The 19,172-nt window shown below is 41.0% G+C and overlaps 1 protein-coding gene across 6 annotated transcripts in view; it reads left to right on the forward strand.

Moving 5' to 3' along the window:
- The first annotated feature begins 12,464 nt into the window (after window positions 1-12,464).
- Window positions 12,465-19,172, forward strand: part of Trappc8 (trafficking protein particle complex subunit 8) — a 106,102-nt gene continuing 99,394 nt past the window's right edge. Inside the window, exon 1 of one of the 6 annotated variants that reach the window (XM_063231800.1) lies at window positions 12,465-13,681. In XM_063231800.1, the coding sequence (XP_063087870.1) occupies window positions 13,525-13,681 (157 nt within the window). In that variant the 5' untranslated portion in view covers window positions 12,465-13,524. The remainder of the gene's footprint in view (window positions 13,682-19,172) is intronic. The other 5 variants (XM_063231797.1, XM_063231795.1, XM_063231798.1 and 2 more) reach the window with 5 other exon arrangements.

A 19,172-nucleotide genomic window follows, 5' to 3' on the forward strand; every position in this document is an offset into this window, starting at 1 on the left:
GGGAGGAAGAAGAGGAAGGAGAAGAAATCACAAAATTTTAAAGCACTTCAATCAGGGGGCAACAATGGTACATACATTGCTCATTGTTATCCCCAAATCATTTACCCAGAGCACAAGACTTCTACCTTCAATTGTCTGAACAATATCAGCACTAATCTTTCTCTTCAGTGAATTCAGAGAAACCAGTAGTATAATTATCTTAACTATTTTTATATGCACATACATATATGTACAAATATACGCATACATATGTTTTTTACTTTCAGCTTGTGTCAGTATTCTTTAAAAGTGACCATATCAGTTGTCAGGTGAAACTGACTATCCCATACATACAAAATAAAACAATTATAAATATAAACCCAAGCCAGGCAGGGTATACCCTTTAATCCTAGCACCCTGGGACGCTGCAGAGGCAGGCAGAAAGATTACCAGTTCAAGTATAGCCTGGGCAACTTAGCAGTTTAATGAGCCCCTAGCTTATTTTTTAAAAAAAAGGTTGGTGGGGGGACCTGGGGAAGTAGCTCAGTGCAAAGGCCCTGAGTTCAATCTCCACAGCCATTAATAAATAAATAAATAAATACTAATAGCATAACATAGATTTTATGGAATTTTTGAAGGAAGCTGGGTCTCATCTTCAGAAGAGGGAGAAGAGGCCCTTAGTTGCTCGTGTTACTGTCATTACAGTCCTGTGCTGCACAGGGGCTTTTTCATCAATGACAGACCATGTACGTAGTGGTGGTCCTATCCGATTAGAGTGGAGCTGTAAAATTACTACTGCCAGTTACATCGTAGCCATCACTATGTCACAGTACAGTGCCTATCTCACATGTTTGTGAGGCTACTGAGAAACCCATTATGCTGCTAGTTATGTAAAAGTATAACATATTCGATTTTTATGTACAGAACATAATATATGATAGTTAATGGGTTCTGCCAACCTAGGGCTTAGCTATCACTAATGTGGCATCCATTCAACTTGGCACCAGATCCCCCCAAAACTGCAGCATATCTCTCCAAACATAACTTCTAGGTTCTTCTACTTGCAGAAATAACCCTCTCACTCCCTTTTCACATGTGTGCCAAGCCCTCTCCAACCCTAAGACTCCAAAAATCACTCACATGTTCCACTCCCAACCCAACTCCAGAAAAGCTGTTCCCCAGCTCCCTGTTTTTTGAGGGTCCTTACAGTCTCCAGCAGCCCTCCTGCACCCACAATAAAGGCTTTTATCTCTCAACTGTGCCCAAAAAAACCCCCTAATAATAATGATAGTAACCACACTATTGGCTTATGCATTTACCAGAGTATATACACATCTATGCTTTTTTTTTTTTTCTTTTTGCTTTTTGAGATGGGGTCTCAGGCTCATCTTGAACTCACTATGTTGCTCAGGCTGGCCCTGAAATCATTACAAGCCTCCTAGGCCTCAGCCTCCTGAGCTTGCAGGTATGCGCCTCCATGCCTGGAGAGAATATGTATAACTTTTGAGATGAGAGTCTTACTCTGTTTCTCAGGCAGGACTCAAATTCCTAGGCTCAAATAATCCTCCCATCTCAGCTTCCCCAGTAGCTGGTCCTGTTGGTATGTGTCAATGCATTCAGTGTATTCTCGTTTATATTGTTATTTTATAGTGTACTCCTACTCATACAAAACCAAGTTTATTGTCAAGCAGAGTGCCATGTTATGCTGGGTCTTTACCCAATCTTTTAACTGCATCATTATTCTGTTGTTCATGTAATCTGTTGCTTTGTTCAAGGTCCTAGGACAGTGGCCTCTAACACATTAAGGGAAGATCAAAAACCATGGTGAATTTTCAAATTTAAAAAACAGTAAAAGACACATTGCCAAAAACTACGGACTTGCCAGGCATAGTGGTGCACACCTGTAATCCAAGCACTCAGAAGCTCAGGCAGGAGGATGCTGTGAGTTTGAGGCCAGCATGGGCTATGAAGTGAGTTCAAGATCAGCTTGAATTGCAGAGTGAGATCCTTTCTCAAAAAGACTGAAAAAAAAAAAAAAAAAAACCAACCAAACAAAAAACAACTGCAGAACAGTGTGTTTGAAGGGGGAGCATTTGAGCATTTTGAGGGAGCACTAATAGTAATGTAACATTTCCTTTTATCCCAGCACTTTGGAGGCTAAGGCAGGAGGATTCCTGCAAGTTTGAGGCCAGTGTGCACTACATAGTGAGTTCAAGGCCAGCCTGGACGACATAGCAAGACCCTGTCCCAAACAAACAAACAAACAAAATTAATATTTAAACATTAGGCTGGGGATTTAGCTCAGCTAAATAAGCGCCTGACTGGCAAGCGCAAGGTCATGAGTTCCCCAGTACCAAAAAAAAAATTAGACATTCATTGTATTTTTTGATCCCACTTCACTGATCAATCCTTTAGGATAATTTTTGTCAAAATAAAGACATTACTGTGTGTCCTTATCCACCTTATTCAATGGACCTAGCCCCATGTGATTTCTGGCTCTTGCCCCAAATCAAATGACCAGTAACGGGAAACGCTTTTACTTGATTCACAACATGGAGGCAGCCATAACAGTGCAATTACAGAACTTACAACCGCTTTGGAAAATGGCAAGAATGATAGGATAGCTGTGTTCCAAGCAAGGAAAATATCTCGAGAGGGACTAATGGCAGTATGTCTTGGTATACCAGGAAGAATTGATTAAAACAATTTTGTCACCTTGAGTAAAGTAGTACAATCAGCAATACCAATAGCATCAAACACAGCCTAGAAAATTATAATCTATGGTAGCTATTAATTTGCCACCTTTAACCCCATGAACTATATTTGTGGTTATATAACAAAATGTAAAACAAATCTGAAAATTGTACATAGTAAATAAACCCTCATATGGAGATTTTTACTCTCAAGGGAGAAAACAAGAGTTTTCGGGGAAAATAGAGAAATAGAAGAGGAGGAACGGATTAGAAGCAAGGTTGCAGGACAAAGGGAGATTATGCAAACTTTGGAAAACTGAAGATGACAGGAGGGAAAGAGAGTAGGAAGAAATAAAAACAAGAACAGGACAGAACAACCACCTCCAAACTGGACACTGTGTTCACACTCATCTAAAAATGAGAATGATGAAGAAAAAACAAAACACAAAAACTAGGAGAGAAAAAAAATGTGTACTTCAAGGCGTGTTCCTGCTGTCACTGGTAGATAACATGGGCAGGCAGAGTCAGACTCAAGGTGATTAATCTCAGCAGGTGAGCTGAGCTTTCCAGTGGAGCAGTGCATAATCCCAGCAAGCCTGTACCTTCAGTTCCACTGCAGTTCAGGCTGGTTTCTGGCTGGGGCTGGAACCCTCTGGCTGGCTGGAATTTATTCAGCCTGTAACACTCCATGTGCCTCCTGCTGGCTTGAACTCAGCTCCTTGACTTCTTGCTGACTTGAACTTGGCAGCCTCACCCTGACCCTGGGAACTACTGGATGGAGCCAGCCCGTGGATGCTCTGAGTTCCGAGTTCAGTCATCCTCTCTCCAAGATGGTTATGGGTCAATCACCCTCTCCCTGGCGATATCTGAACCCAAATAATTCACTATCCATTGAAGTGTACTGTGTCTACTGCTCCATTCTACTGGTGCATTTCTGCACAGAGGTCACTGGGGTTGCTTGCAGTCAGGTGTCTGTAGGTTTAAGCTGCTCATCCCATACAGTGAGTCTAGGCTCCTTGTTTTCTTTTATTCTTTTTTTTTTTTTAAGGCAAAATTTCTCTGTATGGTTCAGGCTGGCCTTGAACTCACTTTGTAGCCCAGGCTGGCCTCAAACTCATTGGGATCCTCTTGCCTCAGCCTCCCAAGTGCTGAGATTACATGCCTGTGCCACTGTGCCTGGCTTTCTTGTGTTTTGTTTTTCCTTGATTGCTTGTTCTTATTTTTGTATGCATCTGAACACAGTTTGCATGATCTTCCTCTGTCTTCCAGCCTTGCTTCTGGTGCTTCAGGTGAAAATGCCACCTGCCACCTCCTTCTTCCCTGATGTCTCTCTCTTTGTTCTTCTTGTGGGCTTCCTTTCTCACTTCAGATCCTCACTGAGTCCCCACAATTCACTTCTCTCCTTCTTGTCTCCCTCACATTGCTATATTCCAGGGTCTAGATGCCAAATCTTCGAGATGCTCTTTCTCTGCTGCTCACCAGCCCATCATTTTCCCAGAAGTTGGCAATGTGTCTTTTATTGTTATAAATCTAAAAAAATTTACACAATCACACAGATCTATCAGTCTGTATTCTATCATGCAATCTAGGTATACAAAAGGTTTTATCATCTAAGGGTTATATAAGTATACTCTGTTATCTTCATATAATAATGCAATTGCCCAATGACAGTTATCAAAAGGTATTCATGTCATGAGGTGACACATGACTATATTTTGTCCAGCAAGTGTCCTCTCTTAGTATAGACTCTGTCCTCTTGCCCTATGGGTAGGCACATGACAAAGCTTGGACGATAACAGCACTTCACATACACTGACACAGCAAACTGCCCAGAAGATATGCAGTATAAGCAGGGTGGGAGTCCAGGGGGTCAGAGATTGAGTACAGTGTGATAAGCTACATCTCATGCTATGTTTTAGTGCCTCAATCCTTGTAATAGGTGATAGAGACTCTGATATCTCATATTCATTCTTTTGTTTTTTTTGTTTTTTTTTTGAGACAGAGTCTCACTATGTAGTTCAGGCTTACCTTGAACTCAGTATGTAGTTGAGCTAGGTCTCTAACTTGTGATGATCCTCCTGCCTCAGTCTCAGAATGCTGGGATTACAGGTATGCACCACCAGACCCTTCTCTCAGATTAATTCTTCTTTATTCAATCTTTTCATTTAGCAATAGGACTCTAGAACCTATGTTTTCAAGTTTTCTTAGAAGATAGGTGTGACCAGTCTGGTGGGGTGTGAAATAGCAATTCATTCATTTATTTAGGTGGTTTTTAAAATTTAAATTTTTTTTGTTTGTTTTTTGAGACAAAGTCTTGCTGTGTAGTTTAGGCTGGCCTTGAATTTATGCCATCCACCTGCCTCAGCCTTCTGAGTTCTGGGATTACAGATGTGCACCTGGTTCTACTCTACTCTATTCTATCTTATTCTAATCTAATCTATTCTATTTTTGGTACTGGGAATCCAACTCAGGCCCTTGCCCTTGCCAGGTAGGTGCTGTGCCACTGAGGCATATCCCTGGCCCATACTTTTCCTGGTTTTAGAAACAGGATTTTTTTTCTTCATTCCTGCTGGCTAGAAAGTAGAAGGAACAATGACTTAGCTTTAATCCTACAGATAAGGAAAATATTTTAGGAAATAGTGGGCCAGCAAGCTGGAAAGGATGAATCTTACTGAGAATCCTGAGATAATATCTAGGTCCTTAATTATGCAAAGAAGGAGGAGGTACGGACCTCAAAAGATTATTCTTTGCCTACTTTGCTCATCTGTCTCTGAATGGCTTTGGAGGATACAAATTAAGGGACTTTTTCCAAGCATGCAAGTATCAGGCAGATCCATTTGAATGACACCTGGACTTTTTCCACTGAATGGCAAATGAGTTTTGCTGTCTTTGTTGGTGACTATTTTATTTTATTTTTATGGTGCACATACCTTTTAATTCATTTTTAAATTTTTATTTTATTTTTTCACATTAGAGTCTATTGGTGCGTTTTAGATCTACATAATGATCTCAATGACCATTTTATTTTATTTTTTGTTTTTTTGAGGCAGAGTTTTGCTATGCAGTTCACTTTGAGCTGACTTTGTAGCCCAGGCTGGTCTCAAACTTGCAAAGATCCTTCTGCCTTAGCCTTCTGAGTGCTAGGATCACAGGTGTGCACCACCACACTCAGCTTCAGTGACCATTTTAAATGGCTGCTTTTCAGCGGTAGTTTAGCCCACTGCAGTCCTTCCAGGGGGAGAACTAGCAGTGTCTCCTGAGATCCACGCCATGTAGGAGGAGCTTAGGACTCTGGGAAGCCAAGCCAGCACCTCCCCTCCCTGGTAAGCAGAGGCAGGGTGGCAGACTGCAGCCCTTCCAGGGGGAGAACAGCAGTGTCTCCTAAGATCCACGCCATGTTGGAACTTAGGACTCTGGGAAGCCAAGCCAGCACCTCCAAAAAAAAAAAAAAAAAAATCAATGTATATTATATGCAAGTTGCAGTACACCAAAATGTAATCCACTATTCTGTGCAATTTACATGAATTTATAAAATCATTTTCAGATTCTATTAAATAAATAAATAAAATAAAATAAAATAAAAGGCTGCTTTTAAAAAATGGAATTGAGGTTTTTCTCTGCTTTTTCACTGTTCACTGAGATATTTCTCTTTTAAAGATCTGTAGTAATTTAAACCAAGCATGGTGGCACACTCTTACAATCCCAACACTTTGGAGACTGAGACAGACAGATCATTGCAAATTTGAGACCAACCTGGGTTACAAAGGGAGCCCAAGGCCAGCCTGAATTGCATAGAGACCCTGTCTCAGAAAGACAAAAAAAAAATAGAATTGTAATAATTTATAAACCCTGTATTGCTCCCTCCCATTTTATGGGAGAAGACTGAATTCCAAACTGACAGAGAGCTTACTCAGTAATTACACAAGGAGAAATTTTATTGGATTTACTTTTCCACCTCAGCAATGAAACATATTTATTTATATAAATTTTTAAATTTTCATTTTTTTGAAATCCATTTTATTTCAAGTAGGAAAAAAAAAGCTCTTAAAAACTTCAAAACATGGGCTAGGGATTTAGCTCTGTGGCATAAGTGCCTGCCTGGCAAGCTTGAGGTCGTAAGTTTGATCCCCCATACTGAAAAAAACAAACAAAACCTCCCCACCCCAAAACTTCAAACATGTCAATCAGAGGCAACAACAGTACATACACTGCACACTGTCACCCTCAAATCATGCACCCAGTATAAGACATCTACAATGAAACATTTATAATCTCAATTTTTCTGTGATACTGTAAACAAATGGAGTAAAATCCTAGCAACACCATTATCTCCTTTTTTTTAAAATCAATATCTGTAGAAATTTCTTTGGGTTTGTCCCTCCAAATAAAGCCACTTGTCACCATTTTACTACTTATTCCAACTTTGCCCTTCCTGTTACCTCTCAGCATGCTGCCTAGCAAGGTTCAGTGGCACTGCCATGGCCTTTCCTTGCTTATTTGGCTTTATTTATTTGTGATATTGGGGCTTAAACCCCACCAGCCCCTCTGCCCTTTAATTAATCTTGAGACATGGCCTGTCTGTAAGTGACTACATTGCACAGGGTGGGTTTGAACTTGTGATCTTGCTTCTTTAGCGTCCTGATAGGCTGGGGATGACAGGCATGCACCATCAGGCCTGGAAGGCTTCTGACAGCTCCTGGCTTAGTCACATACTCACTGACCCTGGTCCGGGTGTCTGTGTTGCCGGGATAATTGAATTGGTGTCCATATGGCAATGCAGAGAATGCCCTTGGGAGTATTGGGAGTATATTCTAGAGCTCTCTCTAGGTCACATGGGGCCATTTATGGGATTTCTCAAAGATTCTGTAAGAAATCTCAGCAGAATAGTATTCTTTCTGACTGAACTAGAATCTGGGATTTACTTTACCCAGTTTTGGGTATGGAGTGCTGGGTAAAAGTACCATATTACTAGGAAAAAGTACCATATGAAAATCATACATATAGGAAAAAAATCATACATATAGAAAGTGTATGTGTGCATACTGAGAAACCAGTAGGTAGTTGGTGATATGTAAAGGTGATTGATTTTGTTTGGCCAGTAAAATTTTCCTTCCCTATTTTTCTAGTCATAGGTATATTACCCTATCTATAATAAGTACAATAAAAATGCAGTGAATGCTTAAAACAATTTACTACAGTAAAAGACATACTACCCGTAATCCTCCTTAAAACACTCTCCCTCGCTTTGAACACACTTCTCCCCTCATTCTTGCCACTTTCTGAAGCAGTTCTGGAAGTCTTTCATGAGAGTCGTTTGTTGCACCATTGTAGCTGCCTCTATGTTTTGCATCATCTGAAAATGTTCATCTTTCAGGATCACTTTGACTTTGAGGACAACCAGCAATCACTTGGTGAATAAGGTACATGAGGACATACTGTAGTACAGAAGCCTGCCTTTCTGTTGCATGGTACTTGGCAGCAACATTCACCAGATTTTTTCACGCCTGGTCACTGGTTCATGAAAAAAGGTGTATGACAGAAGAAGGGTAAATCTCAGGGCGAATTCCTTAGGGTTTATATATTGATTTTTAAAGAAGTTTTTAAAAATTTTATTTAAGGAGAAAAAGAAAAAAACAGAAAAAGGATACAAGTTATACAGAATTTCAAAAAAAAAATAAACAGTAGGAAATCACTAGTTAATAGATGACATAATGTCATCTTAGAAATAGTTGTTCAAGTTACAAAATTAAAGCATATAAAGTAGACATTCAAACGGTGAGACAGCAAACAGTTCTGTTCAATGATCCAACAAAAATTCAGTAATATGGTTATCTATCTTTTACATTTAAATATACATGCAATCATATCATTTAGAGCACTTTCTTTTCCTCTCTTTTTTACAATGACAATTACACATTTTGGGTTTTATTACTCCCACAGTTCTTATTACTGTTTTTTTTTAAGAGAATAAAACCAAATGTGACATAACAAAACAGAGTCAGTCAAATCAAAAGGATGGACATAGTACACGATGTAAACACAGAATACCAGGTGATCGACAATGGTTACCATTATATATTGATTTTGGGAATGAAAAAGATGAATCTCTGCATGACTTGTTAGCCAAGAAGACATGGTTTGGGAATGTGGGAAGATCCTACCATGTGGGAGGGAGGGAGGTTTCATGAAGAACGAAATCAAACTGAAAACTAGAGATCTAAGATAAAAAGCCTCATGATGGTAATGTGGAATCCCAGGATTTGGTCCTTTTTATGGTCTAAATCTAAATGTTTCCTCAAAGCTTCTTATGTGACCAGATTAGGAGTGACCAGATTATGGGTATGATACTGGATAGTGGGTGTATGATACCTGATTAGTTCACTACATGGTTTAGCATATCTCTGGGTGTGGGTAAGGGATACACTGAAGAAAAAGAACCCACCCTGGGTTTGGGTAGCATCAACCAAAGAGCTTGTACAGAGATCCCTTTTCTATATTTGTCATGGTTTAGGAAGGTTTGTTTTTGTAATTCCATGGAGAAGTTATTAGAATTCTGTAAGTTAATTCCAGTCTAACACTTTTAGTGCGACCCAAGGGAGAATAAAGACATGAAGATACATACATACATATAAATATATAGTTATGTATATATATATACAGTTATGGAGAGCCAAGGGGTCCTAATCCAGTCAAGATGGTGGCTCACCAGAACAAAGTCCACGACCCAGGACCCAATCTTTTTATTACTCTCCATGAGGGGAGTGGCTTGTGGATGAGTGATAATGAGAGTGGTGGGAAATATATGACTGCTATGAGCTGGGCAAATTAGGAAGCTTGAGATCACCTCTGCAATATGCAGAGGACAAGAAATGCAGAAAGAAAGTAATCTGCATAACACAACTGAGGTAGTATCTAATAATTTGTGGTCCCTGCTTCAGTTCTGGTGCACAATTGTTTTTTCCCTGGGAAGTCACCACTTCTTTTCTGAGGCTTGGTCCTAGTCAACAATGTGCAGTACAGCTCTCTGAGTGGGGTAACACTGATCTGTCACCTTGCTTCAAAGATTACACATTAGCTCCTCAACCAGCCCAATTATATTGCTTAAAGAAACAGCCTAGCCAGCTCTGTACATAGCAATGCTTGGAGATAGGGCCAAGTGTATCCAAAATGAAAATAGCTGTTCTTCTTTCAAGGACAGTTGACAGGTGGTTCCCCACAGGCTTACAGGCTGGACAGGATAAAAAGGGAAAGGAGGAAATTTTACTGCTTCTTGCCTGCTATGCCAATGATGTCTCCCCTCTGCCATTACTTCTTCCATACTGTCCTGCCTTGGAGTCAGTCAACTATGGAGTAAAACCTTTATAAACTGAGCTAAAATAAGTCTTTCCTCCTTTAACTTGTGGGTATTAGGTATTGTTGTAGTCAGGGGTTGTGAGGAGAACAATTAGAATCAGGATAAAGAATTTATAATATTTTATGATGATCACTCAGAGTTAAACACAAGAAAATGCAGGATATCTACCCACAACACTAAAGACACACAATACTCAGCCAAGGATTCCACAGCAATGTCCTGCATGAGTCCAGATGAAAACCTAGAGCCCACGACCGTGCTTTCCCCCAAGTTCAACTGGAGGTCTAGAGCCTACGAGAAGGACTCACACCAGTTTGCTTTACGGATCTGCACTGGGGAGGCCCAGAGGTCTGCAGTGGAAGCTAGAAAGTCTATGCCAGTGGGGTGAAGGAGCTGTGCTGGTAGGTTGAGGGTTCTGCACTTGAGCTGAGAAGTCACACTTAAATCAAGGACAAGGGCTGCCCCGAAAACTACCACAGCCATCCTTAGTGACACGGAGATCCCGATCTCCTCTGATAATAAAAACATTTGAGTACGAGCCAGAAAGCCAGTGTGACAAGTTTGTCCTGGAGATTAAACGGCACACATCTTCCTCTCGGGGCCAGGAAGAGATGCTCGATCGACGCAAGGACTGGAGCTCTCCAAAGTGAACCACAGCCACTCTCACTAACAATGTCCTGAACTCCACTGATGACAATGGTCGAACTCACACTGGGAAAGCTAGTCATGAGGAGCTCCTCCAGGAGAACCAGTGGCTTGAAACAGCAACAGTTAGAGAAACCCACAGTGCCTCACTCTTCTCCACATCTCTATGTTGATAACTTTTCTCAGATGGGCCATCTATGCTCAGTACCATGCTGATTTAATTCAGCTGGTGTTAAGCTGACCATCAGTTTTTAATCCATAACAGGTATTTTGTCCCAGCAATGGGAAAGACAGTCCCTGCAGCCTTATTCTTTAGTTCTTCCCTTTTCCAGTATGTGTCATCCCAGCTTTATCTGCAGTTACATAAGTTCTTTGCTTCAGCTGCTATAAGATTAATTTGTTTTGATGTTGGAAGACTCTTGACTAAAAGGTCTGTTACTATGTATACTATAAAATCACTTCTTTGAAGGAGTTTCCACAGTTCAAACAGAAAGAAGAGACTGGAATAGACTAGGAAATAAATTTTAGAGTGAAGTTACTCACTGGAAGCATTTTGTGTGGATGCAAAGTCAGCCTGTATGTGAGAAACTAATGTAGGTGCAGCCATAAAAAAAAACATGAAGTTGTGAGTCACACTACAATATGAATGAACCTTGAAATTTTACTGGGGAGGGGCTGGAGGTTTAGCTCAGCGGCATAAGCGCCTGCCTTGCAAGCAGGCAGTCATGAGTTCGATCCCTGGTACTGATAAAAAGGAAAAAGACAAAAAAAAAAAAAAAAAAAAAAAAGAAATTTTACTGGGGCTGAGGCTACTGTTCAGTGATAGTATTGCCTACCATGAACAAAACGTCTAATTGGATCCCCATTAAATAGATAAAATGAAATATTTTGCTAAATGAAAGAAGCCAGCCACAGTAGGTGACATACAGCATGCTTCCAGTTATAGGAAATGTTCAGAATATGTATATTAGAGACAGCTGGAGGAAGGATGGAGACTGACTGGTAATAGATATTAGGCTTCTTTTCAAAGTGATTACATGTCATGAAATTAGTAGTAACGATGGTGTAAGTTTCTGGAAGCAATAAAAAAAACCCCACTGAATTGTACTTTTTAAAGAGATGAATTTTATGGTATGTGAATTATATACCTCCAAAACCCATTTAGGCTAAACTACCCTCGAAAATTCTTCTCAAAAAGCCGAATATAGCGTTTTACTTTCAGTATAAAAGTAAATTGTCTTCTAAACTTTTCTTTTTAGTAGATTACTACAGTATGCATTACATCTATATTTAAGAGCCCGGTTACACACACAAAAATGTACCCTTCAATTTAAGTCACACTGATTTGAATGAGATTCTCAGATTATGAAAGGTAACGGATTGAGATTAGAAACATTCAAGAGTGACAGCACATGGCCTTGACTATGAGAATTTCTAGGAAGTGCACAGATACAGTCTTAAGAACACTAATTTCCAGATCTTCAATTTGCACATGGTTTTTTGCTAAACTGATTTGTGGTCAAGGGTTCTTATTATAACCATCTTTGTCATCCATTTCTCAATTTTCAGGAGCTAGGCACACTCTCAACGTGTCATTAATTCTCACCATAGTTAAGACCTGAATACCAAAAATAGACAATTTGTGGTGCAGATTTTGGGGAGGCCTCATTTAATCAAGGTACCACCGAACCAGGATACAGCTTTGTTTTTCCTTGCCTTCTACTTTTTTGGCATACAACAGGGAGGCATTTCGAACAAATGAACAGCACAGTAACAAAACTCGTTTAGGCGCTTCTACTTAGTTATAGGCATAAACCGTATAAATGAAATCTAGAAATGAAAACCAAGCCAGGACTGCACAGAGCACAGAAATACTGGCTTCCCATACCTCCCCGCCTGCGAAGCAAACACACCAGTGGGACGTAAAGAGGAAGACGCTGTACTGGGGCCCGTCGCAGCCACTACAATGTCCGCTTTTGTGCTTGGTGGTTGACTTCATCTACAGGGGAGGCCACATGCAAAAGCAGGACTGTGTTCAAAGCACACAGAGTCCGGGGCAGCGCCAGAGGAGACCCAGGCCGGGCGACGAGGAAAAGGCAGAGCGAGGGGGCAGGAAGAGGCGCTCCCGGCCACACAGGTTGCTCAATGTAGCCAGGCAGAGGCTTTGGGACGCCAAACAGGCAAGGGAGCAGAGCAGGCGGCCCCATCATTGTGACAGCACCAGTCTCCACTGCGCCCTCTCCGTCAACCAGACGCGCCGCACTCCACCCGATCCCACTCCGAGGAGTACTAAGCAGGGTGGGAACTCGCCGTAACATCGAGGACAGGCTCCGCCCCCTACATCCGCGGGCCCGCCCCTTGGCGGAGGACCTCCGTCAAGCCACTTCCGGTTCCAATCTCCCAACGGGTTCTCCACTTCCCTCTCCACAGCTCTTCCCCGCCCCTACGGCGTCTTTGATAGGAGTCACGTGAGGGGCGGGCGCGGGGGCTGCCGGGAGTAGTACTGCTGGTGGGTCAGGGTTCGGCCTCAACATGGCGGTTCCGGTGACACAGTGACCAAGGTTTTGCCGTCGAGAGGACCAAGTGGCGACTGTCGGCGTCCCGACCGATCTGGGTGGAATGCGAGGACGCCGGGAAGAGCGCTGAGGCGTGGCGGTGACGGAGAGGGGGGCAGTGCGGTGTGCCCCGGCAGCTGAAGCGGTGGGGTCTGTCCCCAGTTAGTAGGCTTCAGGCTCCAGAGTGTCGTCCCGCCCGGCCGGGCAGGCCGGCGGGAGGCTGCGAGAACTGCTGCAGCCGCAGGATCCTCTTGAAGGTGGGCCGGAGGGCGGGCGCCGCCGCTGCCCCGCCGCGGCGATGGCCCAGTGTGTACAATCCGTGCAGGAGCTCATCCCGGACTCCTTCGTTCCCTGTGTCGCCGCACTGTGCAGCGACGAAGCTGAGCGGCTTACACGCCTCAATCACCTGAGCTTCGCGGAGCTGCTGAAGCCCTTCTCACGGCTCACTTCCGAGGGTAAGTGGTGTCCTCCCTGCTTCTGTGGGCCATCGCGAAGCCGAGGCCTGGAGAAGGAAGTTGGGGGCAGACGGGAGGGAGGGAAAGGCGGTGTTTACGTCCTGGAGCCGGCGGAGCGGCGTCTGAGGCCGCGGCCCCGCGCTGCCCCGGTGGCGGCTGGAGGAGGGGCGATGAGCCGGGTTGTCAAAAGCGCAGTACCTTCCGCTTTCCTTTTCTTGGATAAGCGGGATTGTTAAGTAAAGAAAAGCGTGAGCCTGTGAGACGGTTACCAAGACGATTGTAACCGGCTTTGGGGATAGAATTAGCAGGTGCAAGGCAGCTACTGTGGAAGTTGCCTTTGAAAGCGATCGGTTTAAGAGTAAGAAAGGTCATTTCATCCGGAGTGTTGAACTGGACTTTGGGAAGTTATCTTGAGTATTAGGAGATAGGATCTATAACTAAAAAAGCCTTCAGTGTTGGGAGTTGTCACTGTCCAAACTTGTGTTTAGGTATTTTACTCTTTGAACATTTAAACGTTTTCGTAGGTATACAGTATTTGAGAGGTGAAAAAGATAACCTTTTATTTGAAAGGTAAGGAAGGAAAAACATTGTGGTTTATTTATTTATTTGGTGCCAGGGTTGAACTCACGACCTCGTGTTTGTCAAGCAGGCACTTAACACCGCTGAGCTAAACCCCCGGCCAAATTGTGGTTAATTTAATATGGATGTGTACAGTTGTTTAGATTGATAGGGATAGAAAAAGCCCTAAAATTGGGTTTTTCACACAGGCATTTAATCTTGGGAAAAAATGTCTTATATTTGAGGAGTTACCTGTTTCTCCAGTTTTAGATACTTAAGTAGGGAAAAGAGACAGGTTAAGCTATACTTGGATTTTTTATTTTTCTACGTGTACTCCATATATGGTTTAATCAACATCTTGCAAATGGAAGATGGCAAAAATATAAAACGAAAGGATCCACGATAAACCTTTTCAGACTAATGACAGTGACCCTTTATTTGGTTAAGGTGATGCCTCCCTAAAAAAAAAAAAGCTCTGTACTGTAAATTCACATATTTACATATCACAGGTGTTCTTTATCATAACTCAATTACAAATTACCCTCTGTATTTGAAGATAGAGGGAGCTGTCCAAAAACACATTTGGGCATAGTTGGATTTTCTTCAACTTGTTACTTCTGATTCTGTACTAAGGCGAAAATAACAAAATGCCCTAACAAAATGCCTTATATTCTTAGATTCTTAACACAAACTCTTGAGAGGAAGTTTTACTTTGTGCTTTTCCCTATTTTGTTAATGAAAAATAATGCAAATAGTATACATGATACATATTTTATGTAGTTTATCTCTTTTAGTTCTTATTGAGTCTTGTTATTACCATTCTAAATTTGAGGACACTGAGACATAGAAATGTTAATTTATCTATAGTGTTACATCTGGTAAAGATTTTAATTAAAAATAGGTTATGTGACTCAAGACATTGTGTTCTTAATCATCAAATCATCTTACTACCTGAGAATACTTGTATTTAGAATTACTTATTGTAGGGAACAGTGCTGCCCAATAGAAACAATCTGAGGGACTGGAGATGTGACTTAGTGATAGAGCACTTGTCTAGCATGTGAGACGTCCTTGTTGTTCTCAGTCTTCAGCACCATGAAAGGCAGAAGAAAATGTTTTAGTTGCCATATGAAAAAGGTAAACAAGGGCTGGCCAGGGATTTGGCTTAGTGGCATAAACACCTGCTTGGCAAGTCTGAGGTTGTGAGTTAAATTTCTGGTACCAAAAAAAAAAAGGAAAAAAAAAAAAAAAAGAAAAGAAAATTGAAAGGAGGCCTCCCCCTTTTTAAAAACTGGGGATCAAGCGACATTCTAAATCTTTTTTTTTTTTTTTTTTGGTACAGGGCATCAAACTCATGACCTCACACTTACAAAGCCAGTGTTTGAGCTGCTGAGCTAAATCCCCAGCCCTTTTCTAACTATTTTAAAGAATTTTTTGAGCTGGTGTGGTGGTGCATGCTTGTATTCCCAGTATTCAGGAGGCTGAGGAGGAGGATCATTGCAAGTCTGAGACCAGCCTGAGCTACAAAGTGAGTTCAACGCCAACCCAAACTGCTTAGTGATACCCTGCCTCAAAAAGACCAAAAAAAAAGAAAGGGCCAGGGACTTATCTCAGCACTATAAGCACCTGCCTGGCAAGTGTGAGAGGTTGTGAATTTGAGCCCCGGTACTCCCTCAAATTTCGTGTTTTTCTTTATCTTAAAATTTTTTTTGAGATAAGGTCTCACTGTGTACTTTAGGCTGGCCTCAAACTCACATCAATCCTCAGCCTCCCCAGTGCTGGGATTACAGGTGTGCGCCACTACACCTGCCCGGTCTACACCCTTTATATAGAGTTTTTGAAATTTTCTGTTTTATATTTTACATCTCCACTTAGAGTAGACACATTTCAAGTGGCCAGTAAACCACATGGAGCTGGTATTTTCTGTATTGGAAGTGCAGTACATGCTCAATATCAGTACATTTCTAATTTCCCTTTCCAGAAGGAAAAATTTAGAGGATTATTATGTAGTGAATGTTAATGTTAGATAGAGAGGCAGTAGAAAGGAAAAGGGCAGTGGTTCCCTACTGAGGAAGGAGGGATGAAGTAAAGACAGAAGGTGTAGGTACTGTTGAATGGTTAGGGAACAGGTGGGGAAACTTCCTATTCAGGTGCAGAATGGTAAGGAAGAGCTTGAATCTAGGAAGGGGGTTTTTGAATCTCATTTCTAGTGAAAGCCATAGTTTCTTGAGCAAGACTATAAAGGTTTGGGAGATTAATAAGTTGTATAGTTTAGAAGAATAGATAAGGAGTTATAAATTTTAATGTTTAAAATGACTAAGATATGTAGGGTTAGTATTAGAAATTTGGTGAAAATGATTAATCTTTTTGTGACTTAGTTTTTTGCTGGTAAATACATTTTGAGATTTTTGCTATATGGAACAGGCTGCTTTTTTTTTTTTTTTTTTTTTTTTGGTGCTGGGCATCAAACTCACAACCTCACCCATTTTGTCTTACTTGTGGAGATTCTTAAGCTTTCCATTATATAGCAAGACCTGAGACTGTCATTTCAGGCAATGTAATTTCAAGGAATACAACTGAAACCACCTGAAATGTTTGGTGGGGAGGAGGGTTGGAGAACTAGATTCCTTTTCTGGCCTGCAGGTATGCTGTTATTTAGGATAAAAAATTCACTTTGAGATCAATCATAATATTGCCAAATACAGTATTAAGCAAATATTTTCAGACTTATTTTTAGGTTTCAGTAGAAAAAACACATGGTTTAATGCTATACCAAAGAGAGGGCTGATAGAAGAAATTTTTTTTTTTTAATTTTATTTAAGAGGAAAAAGAGAAAAACACAAAACAAAACAAAGCGGTGTAAGGGTACACATAATACAGAACTACAAAAAACAAAAACAAAAACAAAAACATAACAGTAAGAAATCACCTGTTAATAGATTACATATTATCATCTTGGAAATAGTTGCTCAAATCACAGTATCAAAGAATACAAAGTGGACATTCAAACAGAGACTGCAAACAGCTGTGTTCAATGATCCAAAAACATTAATATAGTCAGCTATTTAACACCCCTAAACACACTTGCTGTTATATCCGTTAGAGCTCTTTTTTTTTCCCCCTCTCTTTTTTACAACAAAATTTACACATTTTGGATTTTATTACTCCTTAGTTCTTATTACTTTTTTTGGGGGGGAGAGAATAAAGTCAAATATGGCAAAACAAAGCTGTCAGTCAAATCCAAGGATAGATATAGCACATGATGTAGAACAGAGTACAAGGAATTTGAGCCCTATTCATGTGTAGGATCTTGAAAATAGTTTAGGCCTGATATATTAGTGGAGAGCCATTTTAGGTTCCTTAGACACATTTTTAAAACCCGAATAGTATATTCATATTATAGTAGAAAGTGGTTATAAACCAGTCATGGTGGCATAGACCTGTAATCCCAGCACTGCAGAGGCTGAGACAGGAATTAGAGACTGTGGAACAACTTCAAGGCCATCCTCAATTATATAGTGAGATTATTTCAGAAGAACCAAAGGAAAAAAAGTGGCTATTAAGTGTATCCTTGATGTATGAGATTCACTTTCATTGTTCTACACACATTTAGTGATCCTAAAATTTCTCTTATTTCCTGAGGTGCTGGGTATCTAACCAGGGCCACGGCAAGCAATCATTACTGAGCCACATCCCCAGGTTCCTCGTACTTCTTTTGTCTTTTTTTTTCTTTTGGGTACTGGAAATCAAACTCTGCACGTTGTGCTTGCCAGGCCGGTGATGTGTGGCTGAGCTACATCCCCACCCCCTATCCCTCATACTTTTTTCTTTTTTGGTGTTGGTCTTTCTGAGACGGGGTCTCACTATGCAGTTCTGGCTGGCCTTGAACTCACTTTGTAGACCAGGCTGGTCTCAAACTTGCAATGATCCTCTTAAATCGATCCTCCTGAGTGCTGGGATTGGCGTGAACCACCATGGCCGGCCAAAGAGTAGTCATGTTTGTAGTAATTGACCAGCTCCCTCTGCTTTTGCTTAATTATACTTCTTTGATAATTCTAAACAATAATTCAGTATATAATTCAGACATAAGTTTTAAGGAAATTTCACTTAGTAACTTGAAATAGGGGTTTCATTTTCATGTTTTAATTTTTGGTTTTTTGAGGCAAGGTCTTGTATTATAGTTCAGGCTGGCCTCAAACTCACTTTGTAGCCCAGCCAGGTCTCAAACTTGGTGCCAACCTCTTTCCTCAGTCTTCCTATTACTGGGAATGCAAGTGTGTAACACCAACCCTGGTGCTAATTTTTGCACAAATTGAAAATTATGGGCCTTGTGTGGTGGTGCATACCTGTAATCTCAGCATTTGGGAGACTGAGGCAGGAGGATCAAGTTTGAGGTCCGACTGCACTACATAGCAAGACCCAGTCCCCCCCCCAAAAAAGGACCAGGGTTGTAGCTCAGTGGCATAACAGCTGCCTGGCAAGTATAAGGTAGTGAGTTCAATTCCTGGTACCAAAAAAAAAAAAAAAAGAAAAAGTTACTAAAGGTACAGAAATGCCTCATCTAAGTATGTATGTGGTTGTCTATGGCCAGACCGCCTTGTACATGCCTGATCTCATCTAAGTACAGTACTCAGTACTGTGGGTTTTTTTTTTTTTTATTTAAGAGGAAAAAGAGAAAAACACAAAACAAAACAAAGCGGTGTAAGGGTACACGTAATACAGAACTACAAAACAAAACAAAACAAAACAAAAAAAACCATAACAGTAAGAAATCACCTGTTAGTAGATTACATATTATCATCTTGAAAATAGTTGCTCAACTCACAGTATCAAAGAATACAAGGTGGACATTCAAACAGGGAGACTGCAAACAGCTGTGTTCAATGATCCAAAAACATTGATATAGTCAGCTATTTAACACCCCTAAACACAC

Source organism: Cavia porcellus, unplaced genomic scaffold (genome assembly GCF_034190915.1).
Source record: "Cavia porcellus strain 051 isolate PalLab524CR breed Dunkin Hartley unplaced genomic scaffold, mCavPor4.1 scaffold_20, whole genome shotgun sequence".
NCBI classification, from domain to species: domain Eukaryota; kingdom Metazoa; phylum Chordata; class Mammalia; order Rodentia; family Caviidae; genus Cavia; species Cavia porcellus.